The following is a 23,343-nucleotide window of genomic DNA, read 5'->3' as shown; positions in this document are numbered from 1 at the left end:
AGTGGTTGCATGTGGTTGCACACACTGCAACCTCAATTATAAACATAAAGTAGAATTGTCGCTGTCAACAAGGACTGAAAGTATAGAATTCATATTAGAGCTGTTGTACCTAATAAAGTGATCAGTGAGTGTTAATCACCTCCTAATCAATGACCAGATGAATATTTAACAGATGTGACCGTCTGTAGCTCTCAGGGACCTACAGTGTTTGGACTAAGGAATACGCCTTTAAACTTTTTAATCGAGGGGCTTTTGAATTTAAAGGTGTCTGGTCTTCTGCCAAAAGTCCTGCACCAGAGAAAGAGGAAAAAAAACCAAAAAAACCAAAGAGAGTTGAGTCATTTTACGAGAGAACAATCTGTACTTGCCTCAGCGCCCTTTCCAACATGTCTCGAAAGATTTATCAGTGTAAAACCCCTTTTACACATCTATTATCTCCGACTGCTTCTGTATTCTTCACCACAACCACCATCCACCGCCCCCCCGCCTCCCCGGCCTCCCCCCTCCTCGCCTCCTCTCTCTCTTTTCTCTGTGCCAGTGGGAATCCCGGGCGTGACGACAGAGGCTGATGCTGCAGTAAAGTAGCGGCGGTGCTGCTGAGGCTTTGATTCAGGATGCTGTGACGCCCTTGATGTGTCAAACAATTAACAAAAAGCTGCAGAGAGAGGAGAGAAGGGCGAGTCAGAGCGAGTCAGGAGCGAGGTTCAGACGAAGAGAAAGCTGCAAAATCTTCAAATAATATTCTGGACCAGGCCACGCTTGGCTCTTTCTCCTTTAATCCTTCTTCTCTGAGGCGAAGGTGACCATGTGTAACGTTTAGCTGTCGTTTTTCATCCCTCCTGTGGAAAGTTTTTTTTTTTTTTTTTTTTTGCTTTCGTCCCATTGGATTTTTTAATCTTTTTCCAAAACGTGTTTTCCAGCCTCTCCCTTCCTCAGCTGCGACCCCCACGTCATGCTGCGTTATGAGGACCTGATCCCCTGAGTGGAAACGTCAGCACAGCATTAACAGCTGACCTTCTCCTCTCCTCACACGTGTAGATAAACACGAGGAAATGTTAGCTGCATATATGTTCTCTCCAAACTGACATTTTGTTAGAGGAAAAACTTCTGTTGATGACCTTTGGTTGTAGATATTTACATATATGTTATTCAACCTTGTCACCAGGTCCAATACAACTAAGAATGTTTTTGCGAAAAAGTATTATCAAGAAAAACTATCAATAGGCCTATATTTCTTGTAACACAATATAGAAATCTGGCCCAACAGTATAATAACATTATAAGATTAAGTTTAGATATCATCAGAAGTGACCTCATGCTCAGGGAAATCTTGACCTAATATCAGGGACAAGTTGGTTCGAAGATCTTCCAGCTAAAAGAGAAGATAAACTCTCTGAAGGTGGGACATTGTCCTTACAGCCTTTACATCAAGATTATTATAGACACGACACAAACAACTGTGTCCAGCCTTATATCTGCTCAGGAGACAGACAGAAAGGATCATAGTGCTGCATTTTTAAACCTCCTCTCTTCATTACAGCAAAACTCTGACAAACATTGTTTTCTCAGGAGAGTCAGGAAAGTTAAATTAGCCGTTACAATTTTCCTCTGAACACCTCAGTGCTGTGTCGAGGAATTTCATGGAAGACAGTTTCTCTTAAATCATCTTAATTTGTTCAGTATGAAGGAGAGTGGGCCTCGCTTTCCACTTGATGACTTGCATGACTAAAGATGAAATAAATGAGATAAGAGCGGTGTTTACTTCAGGCGTTCATACAGAGAGCCAAGTGTAATAAACCTTTTACAGGCTTTCAGACGGTTTCTGTTCGGTGGACAGTTTCTCATCTTCACTGCGTGTAAAACTGACTTGCTGCTTGTTTTCTCATTCAAAACATCTTATTTCACATCACCATAAAATCTGTGCATCTGTTTTTCTGTATCCACTCTTCTTTGTCCTCCGGTCTCTGCTCTTTAAACAAATATCTGCAGAGAGTCAGAGGCGTGAGAGTGTTGTGTGCTGTGTCAACACATAGCTCTACCTCTGACAGACGTGGAGGACACGTTGTCCATCTACTTTCACAGACGTTCACGCATCCAGCAGCACTGCAGGTCCATTATGCTGCAGCTACAGCTTTGATATAGAGTTAATAACACATTAATAATACATGCTGCTCCCTCAGGGAGACGTGTGGTCAAAGTATTATCGAATCTTGCCTCCTGCTGGTAATTGAGGACATGACAGTTCAAACTCGAGCCATGTGAATAATATGTTTGGCATGTCGACGCTGTTGTGCTCTGTACGTTTGCAGATTTAATACATTCGAGCCTGTGAGGTCAAGACAAATCATCGTCTACTGCAGCAGCTGACGGCAGTTTGTTTTGCCTCTTCCAAGCTTTGTATTTATCATACCGTGAGAAGAGATAAGGTGTGTGTATGTGTGTGTGTGTGTGTGTGTGTGTTTGCATGCAATCTAAACTGTCACAGAGAAAACACAATTTGCTTTGTGAGCATGTTTGGATTACTTGTGTTTGCCTGAGTGTGTGAAAGAGCAGCACTGGACCCTTCCAGGTGTGTTGACTAATTGCTACCCTCCTCATTAGTGTGTGTGTTTGAGGATCATTATCCTGTAGTTACATTCACTGAGCCAGTAAATCTTGCGTCGCAGCTCCTTGTTGTCAGAGAGGAAATGAATCCAGAGAGAGCAGCAGCACCGTCAGTGATTTACTCAGCTTCAAACCTTCAGGAAAAGTCCTGGGTTTGTAAACAGCATCTGAAATAAATGAGGTTAAGTCAATATGCAGGGACGGAGCCACAGTGGCTGAGCTAACAGAAACACTGTCACTCTGCAGCAGCTGAAGCCACAGTGGGAGCAGTCACACAGACCTGGATGATTAAACCTCAGCCTGATGAACATATATATATATATATATATATATATAATATAATATACTCTGCAGCTAACACACTCACCTCATCATTTTTGAAGTTTAACATACTCACTGGTCAGCTCGGATGCACAATAATGATGTCACCGCTCACAACCTCCTATAAACTCTTTGTTACTGTTCCTCTCAGGTTGTTTCTGGTCAAACCATAATTTAGTTTTGTATGGTTCATGGTCGTCTTATTGTTTTTTAATTGAACCTTTACTGCGTTTGAACATTAAGTCTTAAAATGGTATTTTCATGCCTGCGTGCCGGAGCCATGAACCTGATATCTCAGTAATGCTTTGAGGGAATTTTTTTAAATTTGGCACAAACATTCACTTGAACTCCAGGATGAACTCATTAGAATTCTGTAGTCAAAGGTCAAAGGTCAAGGTCAAAGTGACCTCACAAAACACAGTTCTGGCCTAGTGAATGAAATATTTCGGGAACTCCTCGAGGCAGTCCCTTCAAATTTGGCATGAATGTCCTTTTGCACTCAAGGAGGAACGACTTACATTTGGTAAAAGGTCAAAGGTCAATGTCCCTGTGACCTCACAAAACACATTTTTGGCCTCTTGATTGTAATATCTCAAGACCACCATCAGGGAATTTTTTCCTCAGATTTGGTACAAACCTTCACTCAGACTCAATAATGAAGTGATTCAAATTTGGTGGTCAAAGGTCAAAGGTGAAGGTCACTGTGACCTCACAAAACACATTTTTGGTCATAACTCACTTAATTAATTGACATTGACAATGAATGAATCAAATCAATTCAATCACAAATGTCTAACAGGATAAAATGATGAAGTGATGATATTTTATGTCCAAAAGGTCAAAGGTCAACTTCACTGAGACATGTGGCCATTGTTCACCACTGTGACTCAGGAAGGGGAGACTGTGACCATGTTTCCTGCTACCTGTGTGCTTTCTGCTATTGAGAACTTCTAGCACCGGTACACACAGTATACCTGTGGTTTCCTGTGCAGTACAACAGGAAAATGAGATGTATGCTTTGAGTTGATAGTTGTAGTAAAAATATTAACTTTTGAGACTGAAATACATAATTCACTTGATTCGTTTGATACAAAAGATCATAAAAATTAATCCATCTGTAAATGATCAAACTAAAAACTTTTTACAGCCACCCTCTGAACCAACAGGTGGTTTCTGATACTCAAAGAAAAAAATAGATTTTTTAGTGGAGTTTTGCTTTGAAGCACCCACTTACTCAAACAGCTGCATTAGCTAAGAGCTGGATTGACTAGAAAAGAACAAGAGACCCAGTCAGGGAGCTGCATGCTGAGGCTCACAGAGGAACGGACACCAGCCGAGAAGATGGAAGAATGAGAGAAAATAGCTTTTTCCCATTTTCTTTTTTATTCCTCCTGCGTCCAGCTGTTCCACTTCAGCCGGATCAATAATCATCCAGCCAGGAGAGTAGAGGTGTGCGAGTGTGTCTTTGAGGTAAACAAGAAGGAGTAACAGGGTTTAAAAAACCAGGATCAAACCACTGTCATTCATGTCCTGTCCTTTATTCCTGTGTGTGTGTGTGTGTGTGTGTGCAGTCATAAACATATGGTCAGTTTATAAATTCTGCAGAACAACCTTCTGAAAAAGGTGAAAATATAAAAGAGAAATGGGCTCAGAGAGAGATTGGCAGGTGATGATAGAACGAGTGAAAGGACCAGATAGTCAGGTCTCATTCTTCAGGCTGCCCTCCCCCTCACTCACCCTCTTTCTCCTCCCTCTGTCGCTCCTCTCTCCCCCTTTTTACTGGCTCATGATTGTCACTCTGCTGCTGCCTGAAAACAGGTGGTTTCCCTCCTGTAGGCAGGGGGGATGTGGAAGAGAAAGCTGCAGATCAGCAGGATTCGAGCCTCACGCAGGAACAGCGCGGCTGTGTAAGTCCCCACAGCCACAGTCCAGGGAGCCTGTCAATGCTGCTTTCTTTATTCTGACTAAATTATAGTAAAGTGCGTTTGTGTGAGGATGGAGTCAGAGGGGAGGTGTTGTCTGTGCTGTGGAGGAAGTGAGGTGAGGTAGACTCGACTGGGTAGACGGGACAGAGCTGCTGTATGTCGTGGTCTCTTGATCTTGCCTGTGAATAAGCTTGTGTGCTCTGACTATAGTTAATATATTGTTGATAATACAGTCTGTTGTATTTGTACTTGCAACTTTGACTTTTGTTGCAAAAAATTTTTTAAATTTGATGTATCTTTGGTGCCACTTCCTGATAAGACAGCGTTTATGAGATAAATTGTAATTAATGTCTTTATTAACTCCTTTGTGCAGCAGCTGCTATTTTATATATTTATATTAATGCTTAATAACATGAGAGAAACATGTTTACACTTGTGCCATTAAATGTATGAGCACAAATAACTTACTTTATCTCCATGAAAATATAGGACTTTGAATATACACTTTGTTTAAAAAAAACAAAAAAAACAAAACAAAACAAAACAAAACAAAAAAAACGATGAGACAGAATAGTCATAAGTTGCAGCCATAAACTTCAGTTCACACTAGCTATTAGTTAATTGGGATCAATTAACAACTTTCAGTATTTAACCTATAATTAATAGTAAACTATCAAGTTTCCAGGAAATTATTGGGAAATGATGGATCAGTAAAACACAGCGTTGCAGTCCAAAACAGTCCATTGGAGAATTTTTCTAATGAATTAAGGTGCATAATAACTGACTTATAAAGAATTAGTATGATTTATTAACCGTTAATGAAGCCATTAGTTACAACTTATAAACCTGTTAGAAAGAGTACCTAATTATAAAGTGGTATTTTTATGTTCTGGAGCTGTCCTGATGCTTTGGTCACCTTTAAGGAGGTTAAAAAAAAGGTTTGGGTTTTAAAAGCACAAACGCTGTAAACTCAGCAGTTTAACATGTGATCTATTTTACGACGTCTTCTACCTGTTAAACCAGAGGTTTGTGCCTCCAGGATCGAGGAAGTTCACCTCAGGTGATTTATCTGTTTATCACTTCTGAAAGAGATTTTCCTCATAGCCAATAAGAATCAGAACGATCAGTGCACTTTTTTATATGCACAGAAAATCAGAAATGCAGGGAATGTTCTGCTGCAGGGTGTGAACAGGGTCTAGAGCTCTGTACAGGGAGGTCACGCTGTTTCCAGCTCACTTATCTCTAAATTAGTGCTTGAAAATGAAAATGTATCCTCGCTCTGCAGTGGATTCTTTGCACTGCTGTGCACATTGCATATTTCTCTACACATGCAACTTGCATGTGACAAATAAACCTTTGTATCTTGATACATCTCAGGGTTTATTGATATTTCAGTGTCTTCAGCTGCAGAGGAATCAAACCTCACTTACATATTTTAACTGTGAGGATAATATTGTAAGAAAGCAGAATCTTAATGCTAAGATACTTTCAGGGGAAGTGATGCCAGGTTGCAGCTTGATGTATAATCAATGTGTGCCATTCTCATGAAGAAGATATGATTTTTTTTTTTTTATTTGGCACAAACATTCACTTTGACTGAATGATGAACTGATTAGATTTTGGTGGTCAAACATCAAGGTAACTGTGACCTCAAAAAACAAAAGGAAGAGAAGATAAGGTAACTATATTTCCTGCGACTTCATTGGTTGGCGGAAGATTACAGCTGCGATGTGGTGATAGATATCTGCTGGTGTTTTGGAAACATGAGCAGTTACTAGAGATTTCTTTAGTAAGATAAAGAATAAAGCTGCAACAATTGGTGGATGATTCAACAGGTCAATTATTGTGATAATCACTTGATCGTTTTAGTTTTATTTTTAAAGCAAAAATATCAAACATTTGTTTCCAGCTGCAGAACATCAAGCTATGAAAGTCAAAATCTACAAGAGAAGAAGGAGGAATAACAGCTGCAGCCCTGAGAGGGTTGGACTCTTCTTGCTTTTCTTGTAGATTTTGACTTTTGTAGCTTGAAGTTCTGCAGAACATCAGATGTCAGTGTTGCTGTAATGTTCTACAAAGGCCACCGACTTGTACGTTGCTATTAACCTTTAGCTCACACGTTGTAATATCCAGGTTGAGTTAGGTCAAGCTGTCAATCTCCATCTGTGCTGAAGGCAGAGATGGAGTCGATAACGCTTTACCACCTCGCACTCTGTACGTCGGCCTTAAGGTCTGGAGGTGACTCGTGGTCAATATTTATACTGTTGTTTTTTCCTGAAAGTGGCCTGAAGGAAGTGAACAGGTGTAACAAAGAATATATCTTCAAATGTCGGATCGTATATGATTTTATTACAATACAATTATTCTTGTTTACAAAAACTATCAATCACTAATGTGTATTCATCCACTGCTGAAAATAGTCCCCAACAAATGCACTTTTTCCTCCTATTTCCTCCAGAGATCAGGTATTTGAGGAAACTACATGAAGGTGTATTTTTCTTTTTTTTTATTTACACCGGTTTACATCTTTAGTAGGAATGATTCATGTTCGAACCCACTGACCTCTGTGATCTCCTGACTTCTCCACTGAAGCCATCATGAGGTTTAGATTTGTGGTATTAATTTAAATTTTTCATGCTGTGTCTGAGTACAGCCGCACAGAGCTGCCAGTGTGACTGCAGACTTGTTGTCTTTAAATGGAAATTAATTAACAGAGCTCTCACATTCATCCAATTGATCATACTTGAGCAACTACACGTTATCTGGCAGTTATTATCAGCTGATATACGGAGGATACGGAGGATTCCTGTCGCCTAGCAACCTGGACAACATGGAACCTTTTTTCACAAGCACTTTATGTTTTAAGGCCCTTGGTTTTAACCACAGACTGTATATAAAAAGCTTTTAACAGTTGTACCGTTAGCTGTTGAACTGAACTGAAAGCCAATACTTTAATATAAAAGTGTAATCCTCAGGCTCTCTGTCGTTGTTGTTTGTTTTCATCACTGGCAGGCGATGAATCTTGGGATTGGTTGGGCCCGGAAGGATCCAACCGTTGGATTTGTTGTTGGCCAGGAAGAAAAGGGGATGTATTATAAGATCTTAAAATACATTATTATTATTGGTAATAGTAGTATAAGTATTATTATTATTACAAGTTCTTATAACACATCCATGGCTGCATTTGAGGAGCTTTTGAAATGACGCAGTCGGTCTTCAAATGCAGATATTGAGTCCAGTAGAGACAGGAAAGCGTTGACTGTCCAGACCTGCTTCACTTAACCGTATGAATTATGTATTAACTGTAGGTGGCAGTGCATATTTTAGATTATACAATTGTTTTCAAAATTGTTTATTGAGCATAACAAGTAATTTTTTCAACTCATAAACACAGAGCAGCTTCAACTGGACAGTGATGTTTTATCCTGCCACTGGAGGGAGGAGGCAGATTTCTACACAAGCATCCTGAGGCGTCTTCAGGCTGTGTTTTATGTCAGATTTCCAACTTGAGAATTTGTTATTAAGCTTCTCCAGCTTGAGCCCTGAAAAAAAAACCCTCCTGTTTTTATGATTAGCTCCAGGCTGCAACTGTGATATTATTTATTATGTGCACAGAAATCCAGCAAGTTATGTAATTACTCTGACTGAGTACTGTGTGTGCATCCTGCATAGTTCCCACCGTAATAAATTGAATAATTTAGCAGTTCCTGTCCTGCACTAACAGGCTTTTTCTCTCTTCTCTTCCAGGGCTGAAAAAACAGAAGTATTAAGTGAAGACCTGCTACAGGTAATAATGAATCTTCATCTAATGAGTGTGTTATGTTTGGCGCCCCTCGCAGGAAACATCATTACTGGTGCAAAGTATTCAGTGTGCATGACTTTTTCAGATGGCTTTCTGAACTGCGTTCAGGCAATGTTAATGATCATTGAAATTGAACTTCTTTGTGAGACAAAGGGCTGAAATGTCCCCGCTGATTGACTCGGGCTGCAGCGCCGTTAATTGGCCTGATTAATGACGCCTCCAGTGGCAGCAACATCAGTTTGACTGAGTTGGTTTAATAATGAAATGCGAGATAGGTAATGGTCTCACCAGCTGAGAACGACCTTGTTTATGTATCAGTAGTTTTAGAGACAAACAGCTCCGACAGACGCCTGCAGCCTGCACCGTTTTTAATCAAACTTTACTCTTTACTCTTTCAGGCTTTAGGTGCCTGTGTGTGCACGTCTCTAACTGCCAGCAGGGAAACTGACATAACCTGTGCATTAGAAGTAAAAGATGCAGTCAGTTGCAAAGTATATGTGTGTGTATGTTACCCACTTCTCATTGAGGCCTATTCCCCGTCTTTCCTTCTTTATTTCTGTGTATGTGTGTGTGTGTGTGTGTGTGTGTGTGTGTGTGTTTCAGGTGGAGAAACGTCTGGAGCTGGTCAAGCAGGTTTCCCACAGCACACACAAGAAGTTGACCGCTTGTCTGCAGGGCCAGCAGGGAGTGGACGTGGACAAGAAGTCTGTCAGGTCGCCCTCGGTGAGTCTATAGGACAGGATTCTCCAAACAGAGAAGGTTTCCATTAACGCTGCTCTGTCCCCTTAATATTGACCAAAGTCATTCTGGGAAATGTGATGATAAAAGCAGGTAGTTAATTACATAGTCTCTGATTGATCACAATGAGCCTCAACCAAACACGACTGGACTCTTGTGTGCAGTACAGAGATTGTGTTTGCCTTTGTCTTCCTGCTCAGATGTTCCCGTTACAGTCTGTGTGTGATTCATGTAATGTGTTAATGACAGTTTCTTCAGTGTTGATTGAGACGTTGAGCTGACAACGGCTGATTCATCGACTGTGTTTGTTTCTGTGCAGAAAAAGTTTCCTCTCACAACACTAGCACAATGTATGGTGGAGGGGGCGGCAGTGCTCGGAGACGAGTCTCTACTAGGGTGAGAACACACACACACACACACACACACACACACACACAGTGTGATTTACATTATCATTGATTATCTGTAGCATTTTGTTTCAAAAAGCGCTGACATGGAAAGGAATGTTTTATCACCCAGTGATGCTGAAACTGATTTTCCATTCATGCCCAGAAATAGTCAGATGAGGACAAACCTCATCATGTAACATCATTATGTGACTAAAGCATTAGATGGTCTCGAGTCTATTGGAAATCGTGTTTGGTAAAGATCATTAAAACTAATGAAATCCAGTGATATTAGATTTTCTACCCGACACTTGAAGCCTGCCACACCGTTCAGAAGGACTGAAGCGTAGGTGCAAAAGTCAGGGAGGTTGTGAAAGAGTTTTTCTTACTGTCAGTTGCAGTGTGTTGAGCTTGTGGAGCCGCTGTGAGTTTAAAGTCTATTCTTTCAGAGCCTGGTTGACGTCTGGATGATGATAAAAAGGGGAATGAATTTGTCTTGTGTCAGCGCCCTGACTTCTGCAGATAGAATCATCCGTTTGTTTTCTATTTCAGATAACTGCAATGTTTTATTTGCACATGTTGGTGTCGAGCTGTATGCATAGATGTGTTTATCCCCACCGCTGCAGTGAACTACATCACCTTGCTGCATTAATTCATACAGCACATGTATAAGCATCACTGTTGTTTATTAGATTTTATTTTGAAAAACAGCATAAGAACTGTGGCGGCGACAGCCTCGCTCCCCCGGCTGCTCCCTGATGTTTCCGCCTGTCGTCTGTTGCAGGAAAATGCTGAAGCTCTGCGGCGAGACGCAGGACAGACTCGCTCAGGAGCTCATCAAGTTCGAGTCCACCACGGAGAAAGACGTCATCGAGCCGCTGTACGACCTCGCAGAGGTATGAAAACCATGGCGCGTGAAGGGCTGTAAAACTAATAATAAGAAAAAGACACTAATCTGTAGTCTCTGTGATTTCATATATTTGATTTAGCAAGTTTGGATTTCTTTTATTTTCTAATTAATTTTCCAATAGATACAAAAACAGTTACAGTAGAAGTGGCAAATACAAGTGGCACAATAAACTGAGGAGGAAGTATAAATTAAATACCACATAAACTGGCCACAACACAGGTTCTCACCATGAAAACAGAAGCAATAACAGTAACTTAGGGTTACATCTGTCTAAAATGAGATAAACTGGGCACGAGACTCTGATTACTCTGTAAATGACCCAGTGAACTAATCTTCATGAGGCCGAGAACCAGAAGTGGGTTCTGCTACAACAGGTGCGAGGCCTCTGACAGTCCTGAGTCTGCTCCTCAGCCGCGTTCACAGCAACAAACAACAGTTCAGTCAAACCTCTCTGCTCCGTCCTCTCAGGTGGAAATCCCAAACATCCAGAAACAAAGGAAACATTTAGCAAAGCTGGTCCTGGACATGGACTCTGCACGCACACGGTGAGTCATGGGGACTTTTTTTTTTTGAGTGTGTGAGAAACAGACTTGGCTGTGATAAGAGAGAAACTCCATCTGCTGTGAATAGACTGGTCCTGAAGCTTCCCACTGAGGATTTGATTGCACTTCGCGTGTTGTGAGGATTAGTTGAAACTCCTCACGCTGCAGCCTCCTGCTCAGAGTGTGGAAACCTGAATTGCAGTGATAGTTCAGGTTATTTGATGTGGAGTTATATGAAGTACTTATCTATAGTCAGTGTATTACCTGCAGCAGATTTGGGTTGGCGCCCGCCCAGTTCAGAGAAGCAGGCAGGACCAGTGGCACAGAGGCCGAGCGATGCTGTTGGGGATGGAGGCAGCTGAAAAAATGATTTTAGCCTCCTAAAAATATCACTTAAAGTGTTTTATATTTTGAATATTTTCACTGCTGTATCTCGCGTCAATCAGCCCTTTATGACTCAAACAGCTGATCTGCAGTTCACAACACAGGTGTGCTAATGTGAGGAATATGTAAGTTCAACAGTTGAGAGACTGTTGTGCCAAAGAAAAGGCCCATTAGTCAGCTCAACTGTAACTTAAGGCTAAAGTTAGAAACTAGCTAACATTAGTCAGCTCAACTGTAACTTAAGGCTAAAGTTAGAAACTAGCTAACATTAGTTAGCTCAACTGTAACTTAAGGCTAAAGTTAGAAACTAGCTAACATTAGTTAGCTCAACTGTAACTTAAGGCTAAAGTTAGAAACTAGCTAACATTAGTTAGCTCAACTGTAACTTAAGGCTAAAGTTAGAAACTAGCTAACATTAGTTAGCTCAACTGTAATTTAAGGCTAAAGTTAGAAACTAGCTAACATTAGTTAGCTCAACTGTAACTTAAGGCTAAAGTTAGAAACTAGCTAACATTAGTCAGCTCAGCTGTAACTTAAGGCTAAAGTTAGAAACTAGCTAACGTGAGTTAGCCAAACTGTAACTTAAGGCTAAAGTTAGAAACTAGCTAACATTAGTCAGCTCAGCTGTAACTTAAGGCTAAAGTTAGAAACTAGCTAACATTAGTTAGCCAAACTGTAACTTAAGGCTAAAGTTAGAAACTAGCTAACATTAGTCAGCTCAACTGTAACTTAAGGCTAAAGTTAGAAACTAGCTAACATTAGTCAGCTCAACTGTAACTTAAGGCTAAAGTTAGAAACTAGCTAACATTAGTCAGCTCAGCTGTAACTTAAGGCTAAAGTTAGAAACTAGCTAACATTAGTCAGCTCAACTGTAACTTAAGGCTAAAGTTAGAAACTAGCTAACATTAGTCAGCTCAGCTGTAACTTAAGGCTAAAGTTAGAAACTAGCTAACATTAGTCAGCTCAACTGTAACTTAAGGCTAAAGTTAGAAACTAGCTAACATTAGTCAGCTCAACTGTAACTTAAGGCTAAAGTTAGAAACTAGCTAACATTAGTCAGCTCAACTGTAACTTAAGGCTAAAGTTAGAAACTAGCTAACATTAGTTAGCTCAACTGTAACTTGAGGCTAAATTTAGAAACTAGCTAACATTAGTTATGTAAACTGTAACTTAAGCATAAAGTTAGTTAACTAGCTAACATTAGCCTTCATCCATAGATAACTGACACAATCTAATTCAGAAACTCAGAAGGTGAGAAAGTAAAGTGTATTAAACAAGCTAGTTAGCTCTGCTTTTTACAGTTACCTACAGTCTACAGAGGACAGTCACTGGTGAAGTGATGCAGGTAGAGGAGACGATTCCTCCAGACGTGAATATGGGAAATATATTGTAATATTTACAATTACAGGTAAGAAGATTATATAAATGATTCAACCTCCCCCAAACTATTGTTTTTGCCTCTTTTCTGGGGGTCCAAGTCTTTATTTGGGGGTTCAGACCACCCCAGTCTCCCCCATAATTTGAGCCCTGATCTCGATGCAGAGGAAAAACTGTTGTGGCTGTGAAACGTTCTTCACCCTTGACTTTGTGATTTTCTGCTCTGCCCTGTGTTTCAGTGCTGAATCGATTGTTGTCTTTGAATTTAAGACTTGAGCACACGTGTGAAAACCTCTCACCGGAAAGTGTGTTGCCTGATCTCTGAAACACTTTCTTTGTGCTGACTCGCTGTCATCTCGGTGCCATTATGAGCAGTGACATGGGAGAAATGTGATTTTCCTCACTGCAGTCCAGTCCACGAGTGACCCAAATCTGAGTCTATTTCTCCCATCATGCCGCTGTGTGCTGAGCTCCTCTGGCAGCACCACATATTATCTCCACTCAGACTGTTCAGAGAGGGAAGAGGAGAGTCTGACAGGGAGAATCAGAGGAGGAAACAGCTTAAGTGAAATGAATGAAGACGTGGAGATAGTCGAGTGTTAGCGTTTTGTCAGGCGAAGACTTGAGTAATCCACTGGCTTTTCAAAAAACTGTGATTTGTTTGCCGTGAGTCATTTTGTGAAAGCAGACGTCAGGTTTTGCTGCCGCTGATTATTTCTCTCAAGGGCTAAAATCTGAAGCTGCTGAAGCCAATGTTCTCCTTGTTTCTCTGTTTTGTTTTTTTTACAAAATTCACTCAACTCCATCGACAAAACAAACTGACAAAGCGATGTTCTTCCGTTCTCAGGTATTATCAGTCCACCAAGTCTTCAGGGCTGTCCAGCAACCTGCAGCCGTCAGGAGCCAAGGCCGACCACCTCAGGGAAGAGATGGAGGAGGCCGCCAACCGCATGGAGATCTGTCGAGTTAGTGCTCACTTTTACTCTCAGTAGTGCAGCAGTTGTGCCTCTCAAAGACAAGTTTGTTGTAACGGGCTCCAGAAAATCCTAAAACAAAGAAAGCTACGCAACAGATGTCAGTAAAATTTGGTGAATAGTTTGAACACGAGCAAAGGGAAAACCTCATTATGTTTTGGTGCAGATATCGCCATCATTAGGCCGTTTATAAAGCACTTAAGAGCCCATTAACACCCAGTCACTTCATGCACCTTAGGTGGATCACAAACAGCTGAAAACAGCATCTAGAGTTACACTAAAATGATGCTGAAATTTCTTTTCTGTCTCACTGAAACAAGGGAAAAGGGTTTCAGCTCTTTCTACACATACTATCAACTATGACGTGCACCAAAATGCTTTAGCGCTGACCTGATCCCTGATCAGTTCAACCACTGAACGATCCGTGTGGGCTGGAGAGCAGCCAAACAAAGAAGGGTGTGATCAGGCCGACAGAGACGCACAGAAGTATAAATAAAAATGTCTTGAATTTTATCTGGATCAGAGACGCTCGGCACCACATTTTTTCCGTCTCTCCCCACCCGGGCCACACCCCATCAGCTCTCGTTTGGCTGAACGCACCTGATCCAGATGATCAGCTGCAGGGAAAGATGGAAAATATGTAGAGCTGGAGCTTTTCAGGGCACAACTGAGAGGCAGTATTTTTTATTCCGCACCACTTTTCTATAAAGAGTTGCCAAATTCCTTTAGGTGTGGCCCAGTTTATATACATTTCCACAATTCTTTAGCACATTATGGAACTGCAGCTAAATTTAGACGACACCTGTAGATATAATTCTCCTGCAGAATTCGTTTCATTTTTACTTGTAGGTGACATTTAAGTGGATAATAGATTTAATGTTAATGTTAATTATGTTAATTTTGTCCAATGGAAAATAAATATTTTATTCTTGGAATAACACATTTAGAGAATTGTGCAGCCATGTTGGATGTTTGCTCATCTGACTATTCTCTGGTTTTATATTCTATATTTTTGACCTTTTTCACAGCAGACTTTTTGAAACTCACAGGTGTTACTAATAACATTAAAGATGGCTCAGCTACATTAAGGGTCCCAATGAGCCAGTCTGCATAATAAAGGACCAGGAGCTAACAGCTGTCATTAATGTAATTAACTACACCTGAGCTTCTTCTGCTCCCAGAAATCTAAAGTTTCATATCTGAATTTTGAGTCTTTCTTATTCTTAAAATGTGTTTTCTTCTCCCACCAGGACCAGTTATCAGCAGACATGTACAGTTTTGTGGCCAAAGAAATTGACTATGCAAGCTATTTCCAGACGGTGAGTACAGCACCTCTCCAGACTGAGGCAGGAGAGGAAACAAAAATATTCCACTTGTCCATCACAGACTCTCTGTCTCTCTGACTAGCTGATAGAAGTCCAGGCAGAGTACCACAGGAAGTCATTAGAGCTGCTTCAGAGTGTTCTGCCCCAGATCAAAGCTCATCAGGGTAAGACCAACACACACACACACACACACACACACACACACACACACACACACACACACACACACACACACACACACACACTCTGTGTGTTGCAGTGTTTTGTGATTCTGTCCCCTCTCTAACCCTCAATACTACAGTGAGAACATGTGTGTTAGTTTGCACATGTTTATGGTCACCTGTAAACTATTATGGGGCTCTGCTGTTGGAAATTAGTTCTTTTAATTTCACAGTGGTCACTAAACTAAACTAATGTTCATGTATAGATCTTCATCATTAGTACAAGTGAAAGCAACATTGTAAAGCACTTCAAATCAGATCTTAGGTAATTTTCTGTAACATAACAGATTTCCCATCATGCATTATTCCAAAGTTGAAACTCTCCAGTCAGTTCTTTTTTGCAGTCTGAAGGAAACAGACATGATGTGTCTGTAACACATGTTAAGATGAGTCATGAGCCTCATTCTGATGATTTGACATGAGTCTGAGTTTTTTGTGTCTTTGAAGCTGATTTAAAATGAATCTGAAACAGTTTTTCTTAAACTCAAACCTGCTAAAGTTTGTATATGTATATATATGTATATGTTTATATAATTATGATTTTAAATGAGAACGTACATGTTATTGGGAAATCATCAATTCATCACCTTTGCTTAATGAAATATAAAACACCAAAAAAAAAAATAATGAAGAGTCCATATTCAGAGATACTGTGAGCAGAAAGACATTGACACAGCTAAGAAGACAAATAGAGCCAGAACATAATAAATTTGACATTGAAATGGAAATGTATTGTTTGATCATTAAGATCATTAAGAACTCACTTGGCTGAAAATTAATAATGCAAATAAAGTTTTTATTTTCATAGCAGTCCTCGACCTTATCGCAAAGGTATGTCATCCTTTTCCCACAGAGCCCTGCCCCCTTTAAACCTGTAAGCAGTGCACAGACAAAAAAAACACACATTTCAAACAACTATTATTATTGTGACTATGTAAGATAACAGTGTATTCATGTGCTGTGGGCCCACATTGTTTATAGTGAATCGTTGAGTAGGACAACGGGTTTTTGTGGCCTTCAAGGTCACCCAGAAAATATAGTTTCTGTTTGTTTAGGTCTCTTCGTGCAACCTGAAAAGAAAATCCCTCAAAACACTGAGCATCAGTGAAATGTAACAGCAGAGCTGCTGCTGTATTTTCTGCATGTTTGTGAGTGTGTGTGTAACACTCTGTGTGTGTGTGTGTGTGTGTGTGTGTGTGTGTGTGTGTGTGTGTGTGTGTGTGTGTGTGTGTTTGGCAGAGACCTGGGTGGAGAAACCGTGCTATGGGAAACCATTAGAGGAGCACTTAGCGCTCAGCGGGAGAGATATTGCCTTTCCCATCGAGGCCTGTGTCACCATGCTGCTGGAGTGTGGCATGCAGGAGGAGGTCAGACTGCACCACACACACACACACACACACACACACACACACACACACACACACACACACACACACAGTAAACAAAACTACTTGTGAGAGATGTTGCCACCAAGATGAAGTCACTCTTAATTACTGAAGGGGAAATGGTATCTAACGAGGTCCAGGCTCCAGTTTGATTCCCACACAGCAGTTTGCCTTGACTGTTTAATTAATGTGTGAAGGTAAGAAATCCCTTAATCATGTGAAATCGGTCCAGTGAGCTGTTCACTGGAACCAGTGCAGCTTTAATTACTCAGCATGTTTCCATCAGCAAATCTGTGTGAGGCTAAAAGAGAAGGACAAACATGTCGTTATGAACGAGCTCATTTCCAGTCTGATCTGATGTTTGTTAAACACACATGATGCTGTGTATGTGGTGCAGAATGGGGCGGAGAAAGATCAGTTTAATTTTGTGTGAAGTGCAGTTAATTCAATGCAGCTAATCCTGAACCTCAGAAGTTTCCGAGGCAAAATGTGTGTGGAAGTTAAAAGGAATTGATTCCTGATGTTAAAGGAAACACACACTGACCTTATGGGATGAATGAGCTGCTGCTGACTCAGCTGTTCGTTCATCTGCATCGTGTTTTACAGACTCTTGTAAACATCAGTGTTTCAGCATTGCCACTGTGAGCAAGTTAAAGCTCGACTCACCACTGCTCCTGAGTGCAGCCTCACAGAGCTGCTCACATGGCTGCAGACTCTTAGTCCTGTTTAAAGCTGCGTGACCATTAATGACAAGTTTCTGACCACAAACTGTCTCTCTCAGGTTGAAACCACGTCTGTCTTTTCCATGTAGAAGGAAATAATTACCCTGATAATGTGGAGGTAGTTTTTCATTCTTTAATCTGTGTGCAGCCACAACAAACATCAACATGTCCCCCCATCCTCACTGGAAAGGACACCTTCACATATCAGTAATCAGTGGTGTAAAGTACATTCACTCAGGTACTGTACTTTATAATTTTGAGGTACTTGTACTCTACTTGAGTAATTCCATTTGATGCTACTTCATCCTCTTTAACTTCAAGACGTCCAGCTGTTTCCTGCTGCTGTGGGTGTGAAGCGGCCCCGGCTCCGCTCTCTGACTGACGCCCTCGTTGTCTTGTGTCTCAGGGTTTGTTCAGAATCGCCCCCTCGGCCTCCAAACTGAAGAAGCTGAAGGCGTCTCTGGACTGCGGGGTGTTAGACGTCCAGGAGTACTCTGCAGACCCGCACGCCATCGCAGGTGAGCCATCGACCACCACGTACCTGAATGCCTCCTTTTCCTGCTTGCACCTAATCTGTTTCCATGACACCTGTTCACCATCATCGAGAAGGTGCCTTACAGGGGTAGATTTATGAGCTGGCACCCGTGGTTCGTTAGGGGTCTCATTTCTGTGAACTCCTGGCACACTCTGTTACGTCCCTGTGTTCCTGAGACGTCTGCCCTCCGCTGTGGGAGTAAACATCTTAATTAAGCTGCCAAATGATCTGCAGAGAAGAACTGCCTGATATTTTTTAATCCTCTCACTATTTGTTTTTATTTCTCCTGCACGTATTAGATTCCTCCTCTGCCGTCATCCGTCAGCCTCGGCAGTGAATTTCCTGCTAAAGGTTAATTTGAAGGGCTTATGTAAGAGCCACACACGAGAGTTAAAAGATTACTTTAGACTTGATTAGGATTCAGTTCAGTACTCCAGCTGCTTCAAGATGAGGCAGCTGCAAGAAAAGCAAACAGTTTTTGTCCATTCTCGCGTCTTTGTTGTTTCTTTTTTACTCCAAAACATGTCTAGTAATAAATTCCAAATATAACGGGGATTAGTGTCAGACAGATTCTTCTTCTGTGTTTTCTTGGCATCTTTTTGTTGTTGTCACTGATTGTCTTTAAATCAGACCTGTGACTGACTACAAAAGAAAGAGAAGCTTTCAGGCTTTTATGATGTTGTGTCTGATCTTGTTGATCTGCTGGAGCTGACGGCGGCTTAATGCAGCCGTCAGCTCAGAACCATCTATGTCCAATAAAACATTGCTTCATGTTCTTTAGTTTAAGAAAACAACTCATTGTTAAAATTGTCAAATTAGTTAATGTTTTCAACCATAAATGAAAAACAGTTAGTGAAGCTTTTAGCTTCTTCTGTATGTTACTGGAGAAGCCCTCATGTATATTCAATTGCCTCCAATGGCATCGAAACTTTAGCGTCATCGTTGTGGTAAATTGTTTGCCAGTGTTTTTACACAGGACACACAGGGAATAGAATAAGGGGACAAACTCTCTGAACACAAAGATGCAATAATAAAGCACAATGTGGATTTAATGGCTAAACATTTAAGGAGGCACAGAACAGCAACGATTATTTATTAAGAATTGATTGATGATGCTGGGGGGAGGCAAGCAGGCGTCCGTCTTCAATGCAGCCTCAGTCACAATCAGTTGAGGAGCTTCCTGTGATTTCAAAATAATAAATAAAAGAAAATATTATTTCAAAAAAATAACACACACACACACACACACACACACACACACACACACACACACACACACACACACACACACACACACACACACACACACACACACAGAGCCAGACTCACAGACGTGTACGCAGACACTCAGACAGAATGACAGCAGCCTCCAAGCTGTCTCCCAGCGAGGGACGCCCTGACTTTGTTGTTTGTCTTCCATCCTGTGAATCCCTGGGGGAAGTGAATGCAGCAGACCAGAGAGAGAAGAAGACAAGTCAGGGAGGGGCCCGGTCAGCCGTCGCCTTCCTCGCCAGCGCCACTCACTAGTTCTGGTCAAATAGTGACTAGAAATCTGCACATTTTCTGTTTAGTTTTGTTTGGGCTTGTTGAGTAGAGTTGGTCTGTGGGAAGTTATACTCAATGAGCACTTTATTAGGAACAGCTCTGCACCTCCCTTTTCATGCAGTCATCCAATCAGCCGATCATGTGGCAGCAGTGTGATGCATAAAATCCTGCAGAGCTTCAGTTAATGTTCATATCAGACACCAGAATGAGAAGATGTGATCTCTGGTCGCTGGTTTTAGTATTTCTGAGACTGCAGGTAGAGAAAAGAACTTCAAACCCAGCTTCCTTTCCCCCGACTTCACACACACCTGAGGAATCGCAGCATGAAACCAGCAGAAATGTCAGATTGTCGGTTTTGGAAAGTTTGAAAAAGAAATGTCAGACGCAGCCCCCTCAGTTCCACTGTCGATAAGGTGAAGAGAGAGGGAGGGGTTCAGATGCTATTAGAGGATCTAACAGACTCTTTGACTGAACAATACTGAAGCCTTTATAATGGACCACAATCTCAGCCAAGTGAAGAATCCTAGTGGGTCGTTTCTGATTTTGTCAGCCATTTTAAATAATGCAATAAGCCGAAGGAAATTACACTCACTCACATATATAATCAGATCCCAGCCTGACAGTCTGAGACACTGAAACCTGCACCGGTCCACTGAGTACAGACTCTGCAGTGGGTTCTTCTTCCCACAGTGACACTGACATTCCTCCAGAACAAAAGACAGAGGTGTCAGTCAAACACTACTGTATATATTATACTATACATAGAGTTGATTCTGTATTGAGTCAAGTGCTAATCTGGTCACAGCTGGTTTCTCCTGATGTTTCCTTTTGTTTTCAGAAAATATCTTGTTCTTCTGTCTCCCACTGTCGTTCTTATACATTCTGTACATAAATATATCACCTGCTGGTCATAATATACATACTCAGAGCTCGCCTGCATTACATATGCATTGTATGTGTACAAATATACATGTATTTGTATTTATCATAGCTTTATCTTGTTCTCCAGGTGCTTTGAAGTCCTACCTGCGGGAGCTCCCTGAGCCTTTAATGACCTTTGAACTCTACAACGACTGGATCCAGGCCTCAAAGTGTGTATCTGTCCAGTGGAATAAATCAGTGCAGATGCCTCGCCGCCTTTTTGAACTGTATCTTTAAAAACATTCATACACGCACCACCGTCTTCTAAACGCAGCTTTTTTCTGTCGCCCTGCAGCATTCAAGATCAAGACAAGAGGCTCCAGGCTCTTCTCAACGCCTGTGAGAAACTACCCCCGGCCAACAACAACAACTTCAAGTGAGTCACCGTCTCTGTGTTTCACTCTTTGTGTTGTCTTCATCATCCAGACTGACATGGAAATTAATCAGCTAAAATAACCCAGTTAATCTCAGCTCGTTTGTGTAACTTGGTTCTTCAGCTGCAGTTGGAGGATCAATTGTGTCGAAACCATAATCAATCGTATCACTGATCATGTAATTGCAGTTGTGATAGGCTGGTACACTGCTGTGAAGGGGTGAATTTAACACAGAGGAAGAACTTTAAACATATATTTATATAAACACGCAGAGAACAACGCTGTGAACAATTAAATCAAGTTACTCAGTCGTGTATGAGGCCTTGTTCTCTTTCTTCGTCTATCTGTCCTTGTCTCCTTCATTCATAAATCTCATAAATCTGAAATACTTGTTTTGTTTTTTTGTTTGTTTTTTATTTATTTGTTTTGGAAAGTGAAAACAAGCCGTAGAAACATTAGCATTCATTAGGAGTAGTGTTCGTGTCCATTATTCCCTCTCTTTCAGCTCTGAGTTTGGTCTCCACCAGCTCCTCTTTAGCTGCTAAATGCTCCACCCTGTTCTCCAGCTGCTCTCTGACTGTGCAGAAGTGGACAGAGATTTTTTAGAGCCATAACATAGAAATAATGAGCTGAAAGATGCTAAAATGTGCTGTTAAACTGAGGGAAACTGCAGAGTCAGGAGCTAATTCTCGTGGGTTACTTTTTATTTCATGAACTTAAAAAACAGAAAAATATTAAACAGTAATTGAGGCACGTGCCAAGGTTTAAGAGAATCAATCTCAGTCACCGAAGTCACTTCTTAGTATCTGTACACTTCTTCAAATCAGCAGAGGCACTGAATCCATGAGGCTGGGTCAACGAGTGGAAAAACATTGACCTCAGTGTGAACCGGCGCTGAGAAAAAGGCCGTTTACCTCAGCTGTAGCTCTATTAGCTGCTGGATGAAGATGAGCTGCGGATATTTTCTGACGGACTTGTCTCATGAAAAGAAAAAAGATGAGAGGCACGATGAAGAAGAGGAGAGGAAGGGATGGGAGAGAAATTAAAGAGAGTGAGATGCCGCAGCACTTGTCAGTGTCATCATCAAATCGCACAAATAGGGCGTATTTTTAGACAGTCGTCCTCTGAGAAGACCTGTCAGACCTGTCCAGATGATCGCTGCTTGCTGGAATGAGCTGCCTGATGTTCATTCAACTGTAGTTCGGCTCAGGATGAGTCATTCAGCTCAGCTGCTCTCAGAGAGCCACAGAAACCCACTGGCCCATTTCTGCATCTCACAGCCCCCATGAAGACTGAAGAATAGAGAGAGCAGTTTGTTGGAATAATATGTTTTAGCTCAGTGTGCCTCATGAAGGACGGGCTTGATAAAAGCATTGTGTTGTTCAAACTGCACACAGTATAAATCTATTGTTGGGAACAGACCTTATTTAAACCCAGAGAACTCAGGGCGGGAAACTTGGCCTGGATTAACAAGTGCAGCCCAGTATTGTTCTGTTATTTCCCACAACCCTCATCAAGCCGGAAACTGTTTATAGTCTTAGTTTGTGAAACACTGACATGTTTGAGATACATGGTTCTCATAGGACAGGGATTCTTAAGGTCATTTACCTTTAGTTTTCTGTAGCCAAGTCAGTTTTATTTACAGTCTGTTGCACAAAATCACAGAATTTTTACAGCCAGAACAGCATAAGACCTCTGTGCTCAGATCCTTGATATACTATATATGTCAGTTTACCTGGTCAAACCTGATCTCTGTGACTGAGGTCTTGTGGTTTTTGACACCTCTGTCTCATTTCTCACAGAAACAAGAAAAATCAAAGCTTATTTGTTTTGGAGGGAAAAACACACAGTTTCTGAAAACATCAAGCTCACATCTCTTTGGGGTTTAACAAAAAGCTTAATGGGCATAATTTTAAGTGATGTTGTCACTCACTGATTGATGTGTTTCCCGTATCTGTTTTAACAGGTATTTGATCAAATTCCTCTCTAAACTGACTGAGTATCAGGATGTGAACAAGATGACTCCAGGAAACATTGCTATTGTCCTCGGACCCAACCTGCTGTGGACACACAACGAGGGGTAAGACGGGAAATACTATAAAATATAATTTAAAAACAATAAAAACACATTTGAATAAATACAAATATTTAACTAAGACATATCAAGATTGCATTAACTCAGGTAAGAAACTTGGGACACCATAAAAGAAGTGCTGCAGTGATAAAACACATTTAAAAACAAGCAAATGCACAAGATTAAAAAGATGTTGCTTATGGAATCTATTGGGAGGATGCAGCAAATAGTAACATTTAAACATTAAATGAGCTTTAAAGCATAAGTCTAGTGATATT

The 23,343-nt window shown here is 41.0% G+C and overlaps 1 protein-coding gene and 1 long non-coding RNA gene across 4 annotated transcripts in view; one reads left to right on the top strand and one right to left on the bottom strand.

The window, feature by feature from the left end:
• Positions 1-23,343, top strand: part of LOC139608401 (rho GTPase-activating protein 44-like) — an 81,624-nt gene that overhangs the window by 40,404 nt on the left and 17,877 nt on the right. For both annotated transcript variants that reach the window (XM_071462102.1, XM_071462103.1), the window contains exons 4-16: positions 8,598-8,637; positions 9,256-9,375; positions 9,710-9,786; positions 10,561-10,672; positions 11,155-11,231; positions 13,837-13,954; positions 15,214-15,282; positions 15,371-15,452; positions 16,749-16,876; positions 18,023-18,134; positions 20,706-20,787; positions 20,913-20,993; positions 22,958-23,071. In XM_071462102.1, coding sequence (XP_071318203.1) covers positions 8,598-8,637; positions 9,256-9,375; positions 9,710-9,786; positions 10,561-10,672; positions 11,155-11,231; positions 13,837-13,954; positions 15,214-15,282; positions 15,371-15,452; positions 16,749-16,876; positions 18,023-18,134; positions 20,706-20,787; positions 20,913-20,993; positions 22,958-23,071 — 1,212 coding nt within the window. The remainder of the gene's footprint in view (positions 1-8,597; positions 8,638-9,255; positions 9,376-9,709; positions 9,787-10,560; positions 10,673-11,154; positions 11,232-13,836; positions 13,955-15,213; positions 15,283-15,370; positions 15,453-16,748; positions 16,877-18,022; positions 18,135-20,705; positions 20,788-20,912; positions 20,994-22,957; positions 23,072-23,343) is intronic.
• On the bottom strand, positions 10,571-13,839 carry LOC139608404 (uncharacterized). Of its 2 annotated transcripts, none has more exons than XR_011685019.1 (3): positions 12,922-13,839; positions 11,134-11,567; positions 10,571-10,706 (listed from the first exon to the last, which is right to left on the bottom strand). It is a non-coding gene; the product is annotated as an uncharacterized lncRNA (long non-coding RNA). The 2 variants fall into 2 exon arrangements; XR_011685018.1 differs by lacking the exon at positions 12,922-13,839 and having other exon boundaries at positions 11,134-11,419; positions 11,493-11,693.

The sequence above is a fragment of the Trachinotus anak genome, unplaced genomic scaffold, assembly GCF_046630095.1.
Source record: "Trachinotus anak isolate AG129_WGS33_773 ecotype Australia unplaced genomic scaffold, CSIRO_AGI_Tana_v1 ptg000025l, whole genome shotgun sequence".
Classification (NCBI taxonomy): domain Eukaryota; kingdom Metazoa; phylum Chordata; class Actinopteri; order Carangiformes; family Carangidae; genus Trachinotus; species Trachinotus anak.
The sequence above is the reverse complement of the archived record's forward strand: the minus strand, read 5'-3'. Positions and strand labels throughout refer to the sequence as shown.